This window comes from Athene cunicularia (assembly GCF_003259725.1).
Source record: "Athene cunicularia isolate RWA chromosome 11 unlocalized genomic scaffold, athCun1 chr11_part2, whole genome shotgun sequence".
Taxonomy (NCBI): Eukaryota; Metazoa; Chordata; class Aves; order Strigiformes; family Strigidae; genus Athene; species Athene cunicularia.
Genome location: NW_020799114.1, coordinates 96,262 through 112,573, shown reverse-complemented (window position 1 = coordinate 112,573; position 16,312 = coordinate 96,262). Strand labels below are relative to the sequence as shown.

The following is a 16,312-nucleotide window of genomic DNA, read 5'->3' as shown; positions in this document are numbered from 1 at the left end:
AGTTGATTTTTTTTTTTTATTGTTTCTTATGAGACAGGTCTGTACTGTTACTGCTGTTGGTTTTGCTTTTAGTTTGTCACAGGTCTTTTAAAGACTGTCCAGCATGCTAAGTGAGGAGTTCTTAATTTGTAGAAAGCCAAGTGATTAGGTAAATATCTTTCATTTACAACCTAAATACTTTCATTTTACAACCTAAATACTGATTTGTATTTTGCTTATGTTAACTTACAGTCTTTGGCACAACTCCAAGTGTACCTCCAGAATAATTTAGGAACTATTTGGTATTGTATACATGCAGTTCCAAGCCTATTACATGCATGATAAAAGTACTCCAGTAATTTTATGTGTATAATAATAAAATTAGCTGTTAGGTACCTTTAAAAAAATAGCCACACTGAGACCAGCTAGCTGTATGAGGAAATTCACTGAAAATGGTAAATGTAATGTTAGCTACCCTTTGCTGAACTATTTTCTTTCTCTTTTTTATTGCTGCAGTCTCCAGACCTTCTGGCTTGATGGGAATTTCCTCACGTCCTTACCAGAAGAACTGGGAAGTCTGCAACAGCTCAGCTGCCTTGGGCTTTCCTTTAATAACTTCTGTGAACTGCCAGCAATTTTTGAGAAACTCGTCATCTTAGACAAACTAGCCCTGGCAGGGAACTTGCTGGAGACCCTGGACCTTGCAGTGCTGAACCGTATGAGTCACATCAAAAGTGTGGACCTGAGGTAAGGGTGGGAATCTTGTGTAGGTATATAAACCAGATTGCCACTCTCCACTTACAGCAGAGGAGCTGTGTAACTTCTAGTACCTTTTGCAACAAACTAGGTGTAATTTTTTCTCTTACTGATTCTTTAGCTTTTAGGGAGTTCTGAGGGTGTGCAGAACTCACTAGAGGAGCAAGGTTAACTGAGCAGTGCCTGATGCCACTGATTGTGACTCAGCCCTTTAGTTCCTCTCTTGGTATTAATGCTGTGAGTTTCAATAGCTCTTTGATCTCTTCTACCCTTTTTTGCCTTCTCCCCTCCCTCCCCCTGCCCTAGAGATGTGCTCCTGATTCTCCAGGCTGCCAACTGCAGAGCTCTCAGAAAGGGACAAAGAACTTTTTGTCTGTGGCAGTGCAGTCTGGTGTCTAGTCTCTGCATTATCTTCCTGTGTCAGTGCTAAGTAGCTGTCCCTTGGCCTGGCTTCTTATTTCTGGGATGGTCTTCAGAATCTCTTAAACATTGGGGAATGGGTAAAATGGTTTCACATAGCAGTGCAGAAAAAGGAAATGTTTTTCTTTGTATTCACTGACTGAAATCCACCATTGCTCCGCATGCATGTTAGCCTTCACCAGAACTCTTCCTTTCCTCTCCTTTCTTCTCTCTTCATACTGATGTCCAGTGTTCAGTGTCCTATTTTCTGACTTTGTAACTCTTATCTGAGTGTTTAGGCTGAACAACCTGAAGAGAGCAGCAGCTGACACTCTGGAGGGGAACAAATCTGTGACTTACATGGATTTACGGGACAATGAGATGACAGATCTGGATCTGAGCTCCTTGGGCAGCCTGGAGCAGCTGCACTGCGAGCGGAATAACCTGAAAGAGTTGACGCTGAGTGGCTTCTCCCTTCGTGCCCTCTATGCCAACAACAACAGTACGTTTCTTTGCCTTCTTCACCTGCCTTCTTCCTTCAAGCCCCAGGAACAAAGAAAACAGCCCTTTTCCCTCCCACACAAAAAACCCATGCTGGTGTTACAGTAGTGAGACCGCACATGATGGGTCTTCTCAGCCCAGATCCTAGGGATCACACATGCACGTATGTGCACAGGCTGTGTAACGGGGAGGTTGTGGTGTTGAGTTACTGTCTAAGGAATTCATCTTCCAGTAAGATCTGTTTGGGAGTCCACAAAGTACAGTTCCCCCTTGTTCTGGTGCCCCACATGGCAGATGGAGAAATGAGATAGTGAGAAGCTGTAGTGCCATGTGGCAGATATATGAAATGTGAACTCTGTCTTGGGAATGTTGAGTAGAGACCTAGAGTATCCATAAAGCAAGACTACAAGTCTCACTTGCTAGCTAGTCTGTCTGCTTCTCTGTGCTGTTTTCCCTCTGAAGGTCTGCAGTCATAGTTATTTGTTTTACTTCCTCAGGTCTGACAGCTGTCAATATTTATCCTGTTCCTGGTCAACTGACATGTCTGGAACTCTCTCAGTAAGTGACTATACACCACAGAATATAAAGCAAGTATCTGGGGACCTTTGCTGTTTCTGCAGAAGTTTTCTGGAGCTTTTAAGCTTTTGAAAGAGTTGAGAGCAATTGAGGGAAGGTGCTCCATCTTCACCATAGAGCTGGGAAGCCCAGCACTAAAGAATGATCAGTGTCCCAGACCAGAAGCCCTTCTGAAGCAGTGTGACCCGTCTAGGTGACGGGCTGTCCTTCAGATGTAGGCTGTCATCAGCAAAAAAAGCCAAGCAGGGACTACTGGACTTGTGGCAGCTTACTGGGCTTGACTGGTGGGAATCTGTGGAGCAAACATTTAGAGTAGCTGCCGGAGGTTTCTACTGTTGTCTTCACTGCCTTTGCCCTTGGAGCAGCATTGTGTGACCTGACAGGGTGCCAGGAGGACCCCATCACCAATTGCTTCAGTTCTGGGTCGAAGCACAACAGCAGGATAGTGTAGGGCGGCCTGTTCCGCTGATGGCAGTGCTATAAACAGAAAGTCTGATCATCAGAGCCTTGCATCAGCACTTTCTGCCGATCGTGCACCAGCTCAGTTTGCATTACACAGCTAGGCATGAGAGAAATTCCACCTGACTAGCTCAGATGCTGTTGTTCATTTTCTGCCTGTTGTTTTTGGTTTGGCTGTCACTAATGTCATGCAACATTCAAACAGGGTATGTTCCATATGGAGTGCTGGTGTCTAACTTTTCCTTCTTGTTTTTCTCAGCAATCAACTGCAGTGTGTCCCAGACTGGGCCTGTGAAGCAAAGAAACTGGAAGTTTTGGATGTGAGCTACAACCTCCTTGTGGGGCTTCCATTGAGGTCAGCAAACCTTCTTCTTATACAGAGCTGAGCTTTCTTCTATGGTGAGCTGACTGGGGAGAGAGCAGCAGTACTGTTCAGATGCTTTATTCCTTGTTGTGCAGAGATGTAATCCACTTACTTTCTCTGTGCAGTGTCGAAAATACTCTGTATTCAAATGTTGGAAAGAACTGACTTCCAAATCAGCTTCTTGAATAACAGGGGCCAGGTAATTTCATCCTATGCTTCTGGCTTCTACTGCAGCTGTTTGCACCTGAAGTAGAACACACTGCTATGATTTATTTGTGTTACCATAGTGTCTGTGAACACAGTTCATAGGTGAGGCCCTAATATGCCTTGCATTGCCCCACGGAGATGTAATCTGTTAGCTTTCATAGGGAGATAGCACAGAGATGTGGTATAGCTCTCACCATACATCATCAGCCAGCTCCTTTCTCCCCATTTCCTTTTCAGTTTCTGCAGAAATGCAGTAAAGGGGAGCTAAGAACTAACACAATTTTGCAGATACTTATAATGACTTTTCCAAGGTACCAGGGATAACATGGGAAGAAGCAAAGCCCAAATGTTCTTAAGCCTAAGTGTGTGTGGTGGGGGTGTGATTGTAAAGAATGAGACACTGTCCAGGGTGAGCTGTATTGAACTGAACAGAAGGTCCCTCCCTCCTGCAGGGAGCAGGTTAAAGCAGCAGGCATGGGAAGGGATCTTAGCAGTGACAGTCTAATGGGTGTCAGAGACAAGACTCTATGCACCAAAAGGAAGAAAAGGATGTGCAGTGGTGTGGTAAGGAGGACTTAGAAAAGAATTCTAGCTGTGCCAATGGATGAAAAAGACCAGATTTTAAGTATGTTATGGAAAAAGAACCTGCAGAATTCAGACACAGAAATGTATTTTCTAAAAAGAAATTTAAGCATGTTTAAAGATTCCTAAGTGCTGGAATTTACTGTATCTATTGGGGATCTCTTCCAGTAAGTATGTCTTGTGTACAATTAGAACCTTGTCAGTGTTCACTTTCAGCCATTGATCAGGTTAATCCAGGAGACTAAAGCTTAAAGAACCCCTCACAAGGGGACAGAGTTCATTGTGTAGTTGTCTCTTACACTTAGTTGTCTGAAAACAAAATTATATCAAAGTGGTATGTGACAGTGTTGAGGGGAGATACCCAAGCCAGCTCTGGATGAGTCAGCTTGAATAAGGAAATGGAGTATCTGCATTTAAATGGCTTTTTTTCCCCTAGTATAATTACCTTTGAGAAGCCACAGCATACAGAAAGAAACTGAATGCATTGGCCTGCAGGGAGCATCGCACTAATGCAGCTTTAGCATTTCATGCTTTAAAACTGTTCTGTACAGGGCTCTTAGAATGTAGTCTCAAATTATCACCTCACACAACTGGGCAGGGTGGTTCTAGGCTGCGTCCAGCTGTGTTCTAATATCCTTTCTCAAAATTCCTGCAAGCAGTTCTCTGCAGTTCATGGGGATAGAGGCCTCTTCCTTAAATAGCACTGCGATTCTGGAGAATGACAACAGCCTCAGAAGCAATACAGGAATGCTAAGCAGCTGGTTAAAGCTCTAAGTTGGCACGGGGGAAGCACTTCTTTCTTCCTACAAGTGAAAACAGGCATTTAAATCCATCCTTTGTTGACGTCTCATTTTTCTGTCTGCCTGAGAGAACGCGGACAGACAGGCTCGCATCACAAGTTACTGATCTGCAGTAGCATAGAGGGAAATGCAGATACACTTCCATGAGTTCAGAGTGACTGAGGCACCTTACCATGTGTGTTTTTCTGCATTGTCATTGCTTACATTTTATGGATCAATGTATTTTAATTTTTCTATGCTGTACAGTCAAATTACAATGGATTAAATGCTACCTTTTCCCACTCTGTGGATGTGAGGAGGCATGAACCAAGTTGATACAGAAAACCCTGTGTCTTTCTAGGATCCTGAGCAGCTTGAGCCTTCGGAAGTTGATGGTGGGGCACAATCGTCTGCAGAGCCTTCCACCTCTTGTAGAACACATTCCACTGGAGGTGCTGGACCTTCAGCACAACCTGTTGACTAAGCTTCCAGAGATGCTCTTTGTCAAGGCTCTGAAGTGAGTGGCAGTAGTCAATGCCTTTTGTCTGCATTAACCTTTGGAGCTGTAAAGGCTAACGGTGGCATCTGCATGACTGCCCTTGCAAGGTTCCATTTGCATGAGAGAGAACAATGGGTGTGCTTTATGAGGAGGTAATTCGGGTGCCATAAGGGAAGTCATCAAGCTGATTTGAGGGAATCAGTCCATGTTACTGTTTAGTTACAGAAAAACAGAGGCTTGCCTAACCCAGCAGCCAACTGAAGAATTAGCTTCAGTTGCAACTGTTTCTAAGGTCATGTTACTGCCTGAAGAACTTTGTCTTTAAAAGTAGTGCACAAATTCAGGTGCAAATGAAAGAAGCTGTACAGATTTTCAGATATTACAGTAGAAAGCACATCAGGTCATTGGAGAGCAGCGAGAGAGGCCCTTACAGATGAACAACCCCTCATTACTGTCTATTCAGACGTGAGTCAAACCTCCTTTTAAAGACTCTGAGTAAGAGTTTATGTAGTCTGATTCTACCAGTATTACCCACCCTCTCCACAGGCTCTTCAGTGCCCACTGTTTGCTGTGAAATGCTGTGTGCATCTGCAGTGCTATATAGCCAAGAAGTCATTGGTAGACTCAAATCTTCGTGTGAGTAGGGATGTTAGACTGTGTTGTCTGGCCTCCTGTCTAATGCTGTTGCTCTGACCACACTGGCATTTGTATAGCCCCTTTTCCTGCTGTTAATGGAGTGGTTTAGATGATGTGAAATCTGATTTTTGCTCTTGCTGTGGTTAGCCTCAGGTACCTGAATGCATCTGCGAACAGCCTGGAGTCCTTGCCCCCTGCATGTACAGGGGAGGAGAGTCTAAGCATGCTGCAACTACTTTACTTGACCAACAATAACCTCACCGATCAGTGCATCCCTGTCTTGGTGGGACACCTGAGCCTACGGATCCTGCATCTGGCAAACAACAACCTCCAGACTTTCCCTGCAAGGTAAATAAGTAAGGCTGGCAGACGAGACAGTGCTCACCAGGAGGATGTTGCCTGCCTTACTGAGACTGTACGTGAATCAGCGTCAAAGCAAGATGTTCTCCCTGTGGCTTGATAACAAAACCCAGCTTAGGTTTTCTTGCCAGTTTTAAAGTTAAGATGCTACAATCTTTTGCTTTAGTACTTTAGAAATCAGGAGTGGAGGGGTCTGTATATTGTATAAATCCCAGCCAGACTTGGGGACCCTGAGCTCTTATTTGAGCATCTCTTAGGACTTTTGGTCTCCTATCAATAGATTAGAAGTGTAGCTCATAAAGGGCAGTGTCTATGGATGCTTTACCTGCACCTACAGAAAGTGACACGTTCTTGCCTATAAGATACAGTATTCTTATGTTTCCCTTTTAGCAAACTTAGTAAGCTGGAGCACTTGGAAGAGCTGAATCTGAGTGGCAACAAACTGAAAACAATTCCCACAACAGTGGCAAACTGCAAGCTACTTCATACACTTATTGCACACTCTAATGAAATCACCACCTTTCCAGAGATCCTGCATTTGCCCCGTATTCAGGTATTCTTATGGAGAAGGTAAAGAGATATCTGGGGAAAGTTTGGGTTGGAGAATGAAGCATTAACTGCTAGGAGAGGAAGTGGAGAGCCCAGCATTTTGCTTGAACAACCTGAGAATAGGGCAGAGAATATGCATTCTGCATCTGTCACCTTTCTGAGTTGATCAGACATGGCTCACCTCATTCATCTTTACCGTCTGTCTCTGACTTGGTGCATTTCTGGTTTACCAGTGAGGCAGGGGAGAGTGTAACATAACTAGGCAGGTTTGTATATACAGGCTTTCTTTTATCTTTAGTGTGACCTATTCTTTCAGTATTGGAGTCCTGGCTGTTGCAGGTTTTAAACCTTTGCTGCTTATAAATCATTCCTGTACTGATAGGTCAGACCCATTTTCATGACCTGTTTGTGAAACACAATCAGTAGTGGGGTCCTACGATGTTTGGAGGGAGCACTAGAGTAACTGGCCACATGACAGAACAGAGAATATTTTCTTTGTCATTGTGCTTTTTTTTGATACTGCAGTTTGTGGACTTGAGCTGCAATGAGTTAACTGAAATCCTAATCCCTGAGGCACTGCCAGGTGCCTTGCAAGAGTTGGATCTGAGTGGAAACACAAACCTGGTGCTGGAACACAAGACACTGGACATCTTCAGGTGAGCCATGGAGATGCCAACCCAGTAGTGACCTGCACAGGGAAGGATAACCATTCCCAGGAGGGGACATGACATAATAAAGTGTATATCACAGCACTACATAACATTATGATGTTCCCTGCCTGAAGCAGCTGAAGCTTCTATCTTGTAGGAGGGAAAAAGTTTGGGTCCAGATCATCAGAGTAAGCAGACAGTTTCTCAGGTGGTAGGAGGTTCTCCCCGCTGTCTTGGGCATAAGCAGCCAGACCTCTCCAGAAGCCAGGACCTTAAACTCCTCTTCTTGGTGCAGTTCTTTCCACAGGCTCCTGGCTAAAACTCTAGACTGGACAAGGTCTTTTGGCCACAGACTGTTGAGCAGGATCTAGGAGAGAATGACTTGTGTTCTTCTCTCTCTGTAGTCACATTACCACACTGAAGATCGACACTAAGCCCACCCTCACGGCAGACTCAGCACTCACTTCTACCTTCTGGAGTCATGGAGTGGCTGAGATGGCAGGCCAAAGAAATAAGTGAGTATCGTGATCTGCTGGTTGCTAACTCTTTGTATTCTTGGGGTGCTGGGTGGAGTATGCTGCCAAGCGCCCAAGCAGGCTTGTTTTGCTCAAGAGCCCATCGGTCCCTCTGTCTCTCCAGATCTCTTGCGAAATCTTGGTAACTCGAGCCTCTGCACTCTCCTTTTCCTCAGTTCTAACGCTTGTTCTGGGGTGCTCAGACTTTGCTTCCCCACCCTAGCAGAGATGCTTTTTCTTTCTCTTGCTGGCTGTGCCTGTTGCGTGGTCAGGCCTGCTGTGGTCAGGGAGGGTTCAGGAGATCTAGTCATAAAATGAAGCTGCACATCTCATGGGACACAGGCTTTGCTGCCCTGTGAGAACAGCACTGACAGCAAGGTGCCTGATGGCTGTGGTTCTGGGGACCATATAATCTTTTGAGACATATTAACTTTGCTCATATGCTTCTCTAACAGGCTGTGTGTGTCATCCCTGGCACTGGGAAGCTTTGCAGAGGGGGTGGAGGCTGTGTATGGCATGTTTGATGGTGACAAGAACGAGGAGCTGCCGCGCTTGCTGCAGTGCACCATGGCCGATGTGCTCCTGGAGGAGGTGCAGCAGTCAGACACCGTGTTCATGTCCAACACCTTCTTGGTCTCCCACAGGTAGGACAGGGAGCCGGCTGGTCTGGTGGGACCTGCATGGGTACATCACCCGATGTCTGGTGGGCTGAGGCAGCACTCCAGAGCGCCTGTCGCTGGCGTCTGCAGCCTTCCTGCACTTCTCCTCCCACAGGAAGCTGGGCATGGCTGGGCAGAAGCTGGGTTCCTCTGCTGTCCTTTGCTATATTCGTCATGATGCAGCTGATCCAGCAAGCAACTTTTCTCTGACGGTGGCCAATGTGGGGACGTGCCAAGCCATTCTGTGCCGAAGTGGAAAACCACTGCCTCTCTCCAAAGTCTTCAGCCTTGAACAGTGTTCGGAAGAAGCCAAGAGAGTCAAGGAGCAAAAAGCCATTATAACGGAGGTTAGTTTGGACCCTCCTCACTTCAGCTTCCACCCTCCTGTAAAAGCTTGGTACAAATGCACGAGCTCTCCTGCCTGCCAATACTACAGGGGAGAGGATGGCACAAAGGTGTTTGAGTGACTTGACTGTTGCTTCCTGCTCTGCCTCCCTTGCCCATTAGCTGTTGTTGCCAGCGTGGGTGGTGGGCAGTGACAGTACCTGATGATCAGGTACAGTGAATGTCTCTGCTGTGGTACCTGGACCTAGACCCCTTTCTCCTACCCTGTAGCTGAGTGTGATGTTCCTCAAGGCTCCGAACCAGTACATAGGCAGGGGAAAGGCTGCTCTCTGGGTGGTCTCACAGCACATCTAACACTGCTGCCCTGTTTCTCTTGTCTGTAGGACAATAAGGTCAACGGAGTGACTTGCTGTACTCGGATGCTGGGCTGCACATACCTGCATCCTTGGATCCTGCCCAAACCACACGTCGATTCCATTCCACTGACTGTACAAGATGAGCTGCTAGTTCTAGGGAACAAAGCTCTCTGGGAACACCTTTCCTACGCAGAGGCTGTCTCAGCCGTGCGTCACCTACACGACCCGCTAGCTGCTGCGAAGAAACTCTGCACTTTAGCCCAAAGCTATGGATGCCAAGACAACGTAGGTGCAATGGTGGTGTGTCTGAACATCAGTGAGGACAGCTGCACATGTGAGATGCATGGCCTCACTCTGCCAGGTCCTGGGGGATTTAGTTCCACCACCACCAAGCCAGCAACACCTTCGTCTAGCAGTGGAATTGCTTCTGAGTTCAGCAGCGAACTGTCTGCTTCTGAGGTTAGCAGTGAGGTGGGCTCCACTGCTTCAGACGAGCACAGTGCTGTTGGCCTTGATGGCAGTTTGCTGCCGCGACAAGAGCGACGTTGCAGCCTACATCCTGTGCCCCCCTCGAGCATCTTTCAGCGCCAGCCTTCCAGTGCCACCTTCTCTAGCAACCAGTCTGACAACGGTCTGGATAGCGATGATGAGCAGCCTGTGGAAGGTGTGATGACAAATGGCAGTAAAGTGGAGGTAGAGGTGGACATCCACTGCTGTAAAGGAAAGGGCCTGGAGCTTGAACCTCCTGCTGCAGTGCGCAGCTCCTCTGCTCCGGGAACAGAGGACGACTCAGGGCTTGTCCTCATCATCCGCAGACAGAACAGTGTAAACAGCAACACTGTGCAGAGAGGGGTCAGGGAAAAGTGTGAACTGCAAAAATCTCTTTCCACATGCTGTCTCTATGGAAAGAAGCTTTCCAATGGCTCCATAGTGCCCTTGGAGGAGAGCCTCAACCTAATTGAAGTAGCCACAGAAGCACCCAAGAAGAAGACTGGCTATTTTGCTGCTCCATCCCAGGTGGAGCCAGAAGATCAATTTGTGGTGCCACCTGATCTGGAGGAGGAAGTGAAGAAGCAAATGAAGCAGCAGCAAGAGAATGGAGCGGACCAGGATCAGAAAGAGGAACATGCAGTGTCTCTGCCAGAGGAGTTTGACACAGCTTTGTAACCCTACAAGTACTGGTCCCACATTGTCTGTCCTGGGAAGCCCTGTCCCATAAGGGCTATCTTGCCCTCCAAGGGGAGCTGGGATCTGCAAGGAGTACAGGCATCTGCTGCTGCTTTAATGGAGTCAAGGAAGAATCGGGAGTGCTAAGGTCTGGGCTGTCCACTTGTCACCGTAGAGTCTTAGTTGTTGTGTGAGCACTCAGAGCAGCAGCTGAGCATTGTGTTAGGGGCTCTCTGGAGATTGTGGAAGCATTAGGAAGAAGGCAGATGTTTCAACACCTGCCTGTAACTCCTTGAACCCTGAGGTTCTGCCAGCTCTGCAGGGAAAGGGCTGGCGTACGTGCCTGTGGGGTGAGGAGGCTGCTGAGGGGAAACATTCAGTGTTTGGAGTCCTGTGAATATTTCTGATGCAGCCCCCCCACCTCCACCAGCACCCAACTTTGTTATTCCTTGAAAGATTACAGCCAGTTGCAGTGAAGCTGACCCAAGAATGGTTTCCTACATTAATTGCAAGCACTTTTATTGATTGCACTTAAGCTGTTCTGCTCCCCTTAAGCCCAGCACTTTATTATTTCAGGTGAGGGGAGAGAGCACTGCACGGCAGGTGTGGTGGGCGCAGCAGAAACTCAGGGTGCCGGTGTTCTGCTGAGCACTGGTGCAGGGCAGGGTGAGGGTTACGATAGGATTAGCTGATGCAGGGTGAGAAAATACATGGCTGAGTGATATCAGGTGCCTGCTGATGCGTTTTACCTGGACCATAGGAAAGATCAGCTCTGGACTGGTTGATGAAGGTCACGTGTAGAGCCAGCGCTTGGAGGTGCAGAGCACAGACCCAGCTCAGCAGCAGCTTGGCCACCTCTGTCACGGACACCTCACAGCAGAGGCTTCCTGTGTCCGGAAGACGGGATGAGACCCGGAGCTCATGCTCATTGCAGTGAGGTACTTGGTCTCACAGGAAACCAAGTTGTGAGCAGAGTCGTGCTGCTCTGAGGGTGGTGAGCAGTGGGACTGCCTTTCCCATGCTGGGAGGCGTTCAGTGCTCTGTTCCACCGACACAAACTCTGCACTGTCAGCTACAGCATCTTCGCTTGCCTCTGAAAACAGGAGTCACATTCCAAATCTACAGCAATCTGCATTTCATGGTACATGCCCAATTTGGCCACAAAGTGAAAGCATACTTGCTTCTGCTTAGTTTTCAAGGCAAAAGGAAAAACAGAACTTTCCACCTTAATACCATCTTTATCAGCACTAGAAAAGATGTTTAAAACAGTCCCAGTAATGCTGAACTGACCAGTCTGCACTCAGCGGATGCATTGTATTTCCATGAGGGTTTTTGGTGCAGGGTGTGAGTTGGCTGCCTGTGTCATTATCTTGTGTAAGGTTGGGAGAAGACCACAGCCCCGCAGTGTGCAGATCCGTCTCCCTTGGCTGACAGAGAGCTGGTCGTGCCAGTGGTGCAATAATCCTAACTAATGTGGGCTAGTGCCTTTTCTTCTTTATTAATTATATTTATGAAGAAAACTTGAAAGTTTATTCTCAAGAGCTCTGAGGGGCTTGAGTTGTATATTTTTGGATCAAATTGAGGCCTTGCTCAGAAGGAAATACTGTGCAGACTACTTGTGGGATTCTGTCAATATAGATCTTTTGACAAAATGTAATGGAGTTTTACTGAGATTTCAAAGCACCTTGATTTTCTTCTCACTAGGAAAAAATGTATTTTTACCATGCATGAGAACACAACGTTTTAGGATACACCTTGTGTTAGTTACAATGTAATCATGAAACAACCCAACTTTTTCCAAAGTTTAAACTCTCACGAATTTTGGCTGCTTAAATGCCCATTTCATTTGGAAATTGAGAGAAAAAATAATTCCTAGAATCGCAGAAATGGCGGCATTTGAATCCCCTACGCAGAGAAACAACAGCAGAAAAGATTAAAAAACTAAACCCCAAATGTCTTTCATGTTCTCTTCATAGAAGTATGCAGAAAAGGCTCATGCCAATTTATTTGGCTGCAATTTTTAATTCTGGTGATAATTTTACCAAATATCTGTGCCCGGCCCAACACTTTCTGATACCTGACAGGGCTGCAAAGCAGCCTCTGTTCAGCTTGGGACTGATGCAGAAATAGTGTCTCCTTTCTGAGTAAGACTGTGACAAATCTTGCATTAGGAGAGTGGCAGATGTTAATGCAGATCAGGTCTCTCTTGCACTGATGTGGAAAATCCAGAGTGTCCTTGCCAGTCTGAACCAGTAGCATTGCACTTAAGGGTTGGCATTACCACAGGGAGTTAGTCCTGAATGGCTCTTTCTAGCTCAGTGGGGACAGACTAAGTAAAATAAAACTCTGCAATGGAGCATGCAGATTTCTGAGCTGCTCCTTTTCATGGTAGTAGCAGAATGGAGTGCAAGGAATTCCTACTTAGCCTTTTTCTCCAGTGCTGTTTCTGGTTTTGTAGCAGAAAGGGAGTTTAATACATCCAGCTCCCATTTTCTGTGGGTGTGAACGGCCATGGCAGACCGTGGCTTGTTCTCTATGCTGGGTACATCCACAGCTTTCTCTGCTGAAGCTGATACTATGAACTGTTGGTCTTACCCTGGGCAGCACTGACTGAGTGCTTCCCTCCACCACTACCTTTTGTTTTCCTGCCTCCCTAGAGGCAGCAAGCTTCTCCTTTGCCCTCCTCACCTTGCTCATTAGCACCACCGTAGATTTCACGCTCCCTGGAAGCACTGCTGTAGGTGGAGCAGGTATGAACAGGCAAGTCTAGTGAAGGACTCACAGCAGGGGATAGAAAGTGTTTTCCTGGTTCTCTTCCCGTTCTCTCTCCTATTCCCTTCAAGATTTTTGTATGTGGTTCTTGCACAGATACATCATTTCCATGGAGCCACATCATTACAAACGTCCCATTCCTTAACAGACCCACTGCCAGAGAGGCTCTCAGCGTGGGCTCATCAGGCTCTGGTCCCTGCTGTGTTGTTGCGGCCACGGTCGGCTCAGCTGGGGAGTTCCTTTGTCCATCTCTTCATTAATTCTGGCTCCGCTGATAAGCGTGCTTGCTGAGAACACGTACTCTAAAGGCATTGACCTGTCTGCCCTATCCCCTCCAGAAAGGCTTCCACAACAGGAGCCTGTGAGGGTTATGTTCAGTGCTGAGTAGTTGGGGCCCAAGTATTAAGAATAAAGGGCAGCCTCCAGGTTGCTCCCAGCACCAGGAACAGGCCTGGTGGTGGCAGCGCCACAGTATGCTGGGACCTGATCAGAATCCTCAACTAGACAGGAGGGCAAAATCCTGTTCCAAGGAGCAGGTATTTCCCTGTCTGGGATCGGGCTGCTGTGAAGGCTGAAATCCTTCTCCCAGTCCACAGGACGCTCGGCCGTGCCCAGGGCCCTTGGACTTCAGGAGTCCCCACACTCCTTCCCAATGGCAGTGGCTGCCCTGTCACCTGCCAAAGGCCGCCTTCAGGCAGCAGGTTCACCTCTTCAGTTTTATGCACTCCTTGTCTGCTGTTCCATTGCTGTCTGAAGACTCAAGTTTATTTCTCTTTTTTTCACATTTTAAAATGTTACCCTTTTTTTTTTAACTTGACTCATATCACCCAGTGCATGTTAAAGAAATATTGCAGCACACCTGTTAATTAAATAATATTTCTTCATGGTTTTTGTTTTCAAAAGGAGAGTATTTTCTGTATCCCAATCTAGCATGCACCTGTAATAGTCTCCATTTTTATCATGTATGGGAATAGGTTGTCCCGTGAATGCACCTTCAGCACTGTGGCCTCTGTTTGCGTTGGTTTGGAGAAGCAAATAACGTAAGATTGCTGGAAAACACTATTCCATTGATTCTTTATTCAGGTGTATAGAGCAGTCCAGGAAGGAATATTTTTGCATCAGCTTTTCAGCTGACCTAGCAATAAAGATTTTTACTTTCATCTAACTACATATTCTGATTCCGTTACTGCGCTGGAGGGAATTTGTGCAATATCCTAGTCAAACGTAGCTGTGGCTAGCAGTAGCTGTGCTATAGGTGCCCCATCACTGAGCTCTGTGTGCTACTTCACTCATCAGCCTCCCCACAAAACCTACTTGCAGAACACCGTGAGGGTGGAATACACTATACCAGTTATTAGGCAGCTTCTGTATCCTGACAAAAGAATCCTGCCCCTTGAACTTGCTCTAATAGTACTGTACAGCTCTAGAAATACCTGCAGCAAGCAGGAAATACAGGATTGCTAGAAGAAACAGGACCACAGTGGACTGCCTGCGTAAAGCCCTGTGCTGAGACACTCGATGCATCTAGCTACTGAAAGGGAAGAAATGTCCAACACACCCCAGAGTACCCAGCGTGTTCCTGTTCAGCATTTGTTTTACTTTACTATCTCTAGATCCCACAATGTTCCATAGTTTTGGCAATTGTGAGGATTTAGTCACTGGTGCCAGTGAAACTGGAGATGCATCCAAGACAAAGCATGTTTCTCGTATATTTAGTTTGGTGTTTAAGGTTTTGTTTTGGGTTTTTTTTTTAATAGGGGCAGAACTGGTCTGAGAGACCAGTGGTGGTTCCATCTTCATATGGCCAGTGCACATAGTGGGCACTGCTCTGAAGTGACATTTCATTGAGGCATGATTTTGTGATTCTAGTGCTACTTTTCTTTTCCCTGTTAAATTTCCTTTAAAAGTTTACAAAAATATTTTTTAATAAATAGAAGAGCAGCATCTCATTTTCCCAACTTGTACATTAAAATGTATTTTGAAAACAATATACTTCTATCTTAAAGCACCCCTTGGAGTTCTTGAAGCTTTTGTCTGACTATCTCAACTCTGGGCATCTTTTTAAGCAAAACTGTTGTATACAGGTTATAAGTTGAAAAGGCATTGTGTCACAAATTAGGCTGAGTGTATTCATCATTTTACAGGTTTATTTCAGGACTCTCTGAGGGATTTATAAATGCCATGTTCAGACTGCCCTGTTATAACATTCCAAGAACCCTACAAGAAAGCAGTAATTAACTGCCACAACCCCAGGCCTCATTTTTAAGAGCTCTGTTCTCAGTGAAGTCAGATGCCCTTTGTAAAGACAGTTACAGCTACAGAAAGCTGTTCAGCAGCAGAACTGTGGAGTAGCTGTGGCTTCTTTCCCACAAGTAGCAGCACTTGTAGCAAGACCTCAGGGGAGAACAAGACACCCGCAGAAGGGAGGGAAAGGCAATTCCCTCCGCAGCTAGTCATTCTCTACTGAGAGACGGCCTCCAGGTGAAGACAAGCCATCGGACTGTGTCCACTAATAATTCAATAATGCACATTCAGTCAGGAACAGTTTGCCTCCACTCTACTCTCTGGGTGTGTGTTCTGCTGCATTAAGGCTGCACTGTCCAGGAGAAGCATACTGGTTCATCTCAGTAAGGGCACTGGCAAAAATAATGATCGTTTTGGGAGCAGAGGAATCATTCTAAAGCTCGTATAATTGTCCGGGGTTCTGTTCCAGTTTGCGAGCAGCTCTGTACTCCCTGAGAGCCAGGCCTGCGCTCAGCAGGTGTGCGATGGCAGCCACACAGCCCAGGAGGCCGACAGCAATCTCGGCACCATGCAGGCTGCACCTGAAACCCTGGTAGCCTTTGCTCTGGTAAAGCTGCTCCCTCTCTCTGCACACTGACGAATTATAAACCCCCAGCAGAAAATGGAAGAAACAGGCCAGAGCGGGCATGATGCCAACTGCAGTCACCGTGTCCAGGCCGCACTCCAGGAGCAGCCACGCCGGGCAGCGCCCCGGCAGCCACAGGACACCGGCCGCGATAAGGAGGCAGGAGGAGGCCATGAGGGCTCCCCCCGCAGCCATCGCCGCCCTGGCAACAGGCAGCTTCAGGCGGTGGAAGCGCTGGTCGAGCTGCTGGGCCCTCTCCCCGTCGGCGCCGTCGAAGCCGCTGTAGGCCCCGCCGTTCCCCCCAGGCTGCTGCCGTGCGGTCGAGGCGCTGCT

The 16,312-nt window shown here is 47.0% G+C and overlaps 2 protein-coding genes across 3 annotated transcripts in view; one reads left to right on the top strand and one right to left on the bottom strand.

Annotated features, from left to right (window-relative positions):
* Positions 1-14,275, top strand: part of PHLPP2 (PH domain and leucine rich repeat protein phosphatase 2) — a 32,130-nt gene extending 17,855 nt beyond the window's left edge. For both annotated transcript variants that reach the window (XM_026857038.1, XM_026857037.1), the window contains 12 exons: positions 496-726; positions 1,434-1,636; positions 2,133-2,193; positions 2,930-3,025; positions 4,964-5,119; positions 5,885-6,085; positions 6,488-6,650; positions 7,172-7,302; positions 7,701-7,811; positions 8,267-8,455; positions 8,586-8,817; positions 9,199-14,275. In XM_026857038.1, the coding sequence (XP_026712839.1) occupies positions 496-726; positions 1,434-1,636; positions 2,133-2,193; positions 2,930-3,025; positions 4,964-5,119; positions 5,885-6,085; positions 6,488-6,650; positions 7,172-7,302; positions 7,701-7,811; positions 8,267-8,455; positions 8,586-8,817; positions 9,199-10,338 (2,914 nt within the window). In that variant the 3' untranslated portion in view covers positions 10,339-14,275. The remainder of the gene's footprint in view (positions 1-495; positions 727-1,433; positions 1,637-2,132; positions 2,194-2,929; positions 3,026-4,963; positions 5,120-5,884; positions 6,086-6,487; positions 6,651-7,171; positions 7,303-7,700; positions 7,812-8,266; positions 8,456-8,585; positions 8,818-9,198) is intronic.
* A 727-nt stretch (positions 14,276-15,002) lies between these two features.
* MARVELD3 (MARVEL domain containing 3) overlaps positions 15,003-16,312 on the bottom strand; it is a 1,652-nt gene continuing 342 nt past the window's right edge. Inside the window, exon 2 of the mRNA XM_026857009.1 lies at positions 15,003-16,310. Within this exon, the coding sequence (XP_026712810.1) occupies positions 15,788-16,310 (523 nt within the window). The 3' untranslated portion in view covers positions 15,003-15,787. The remainder of the gene's footprint in view (positions 16,311-16,312) is intronic.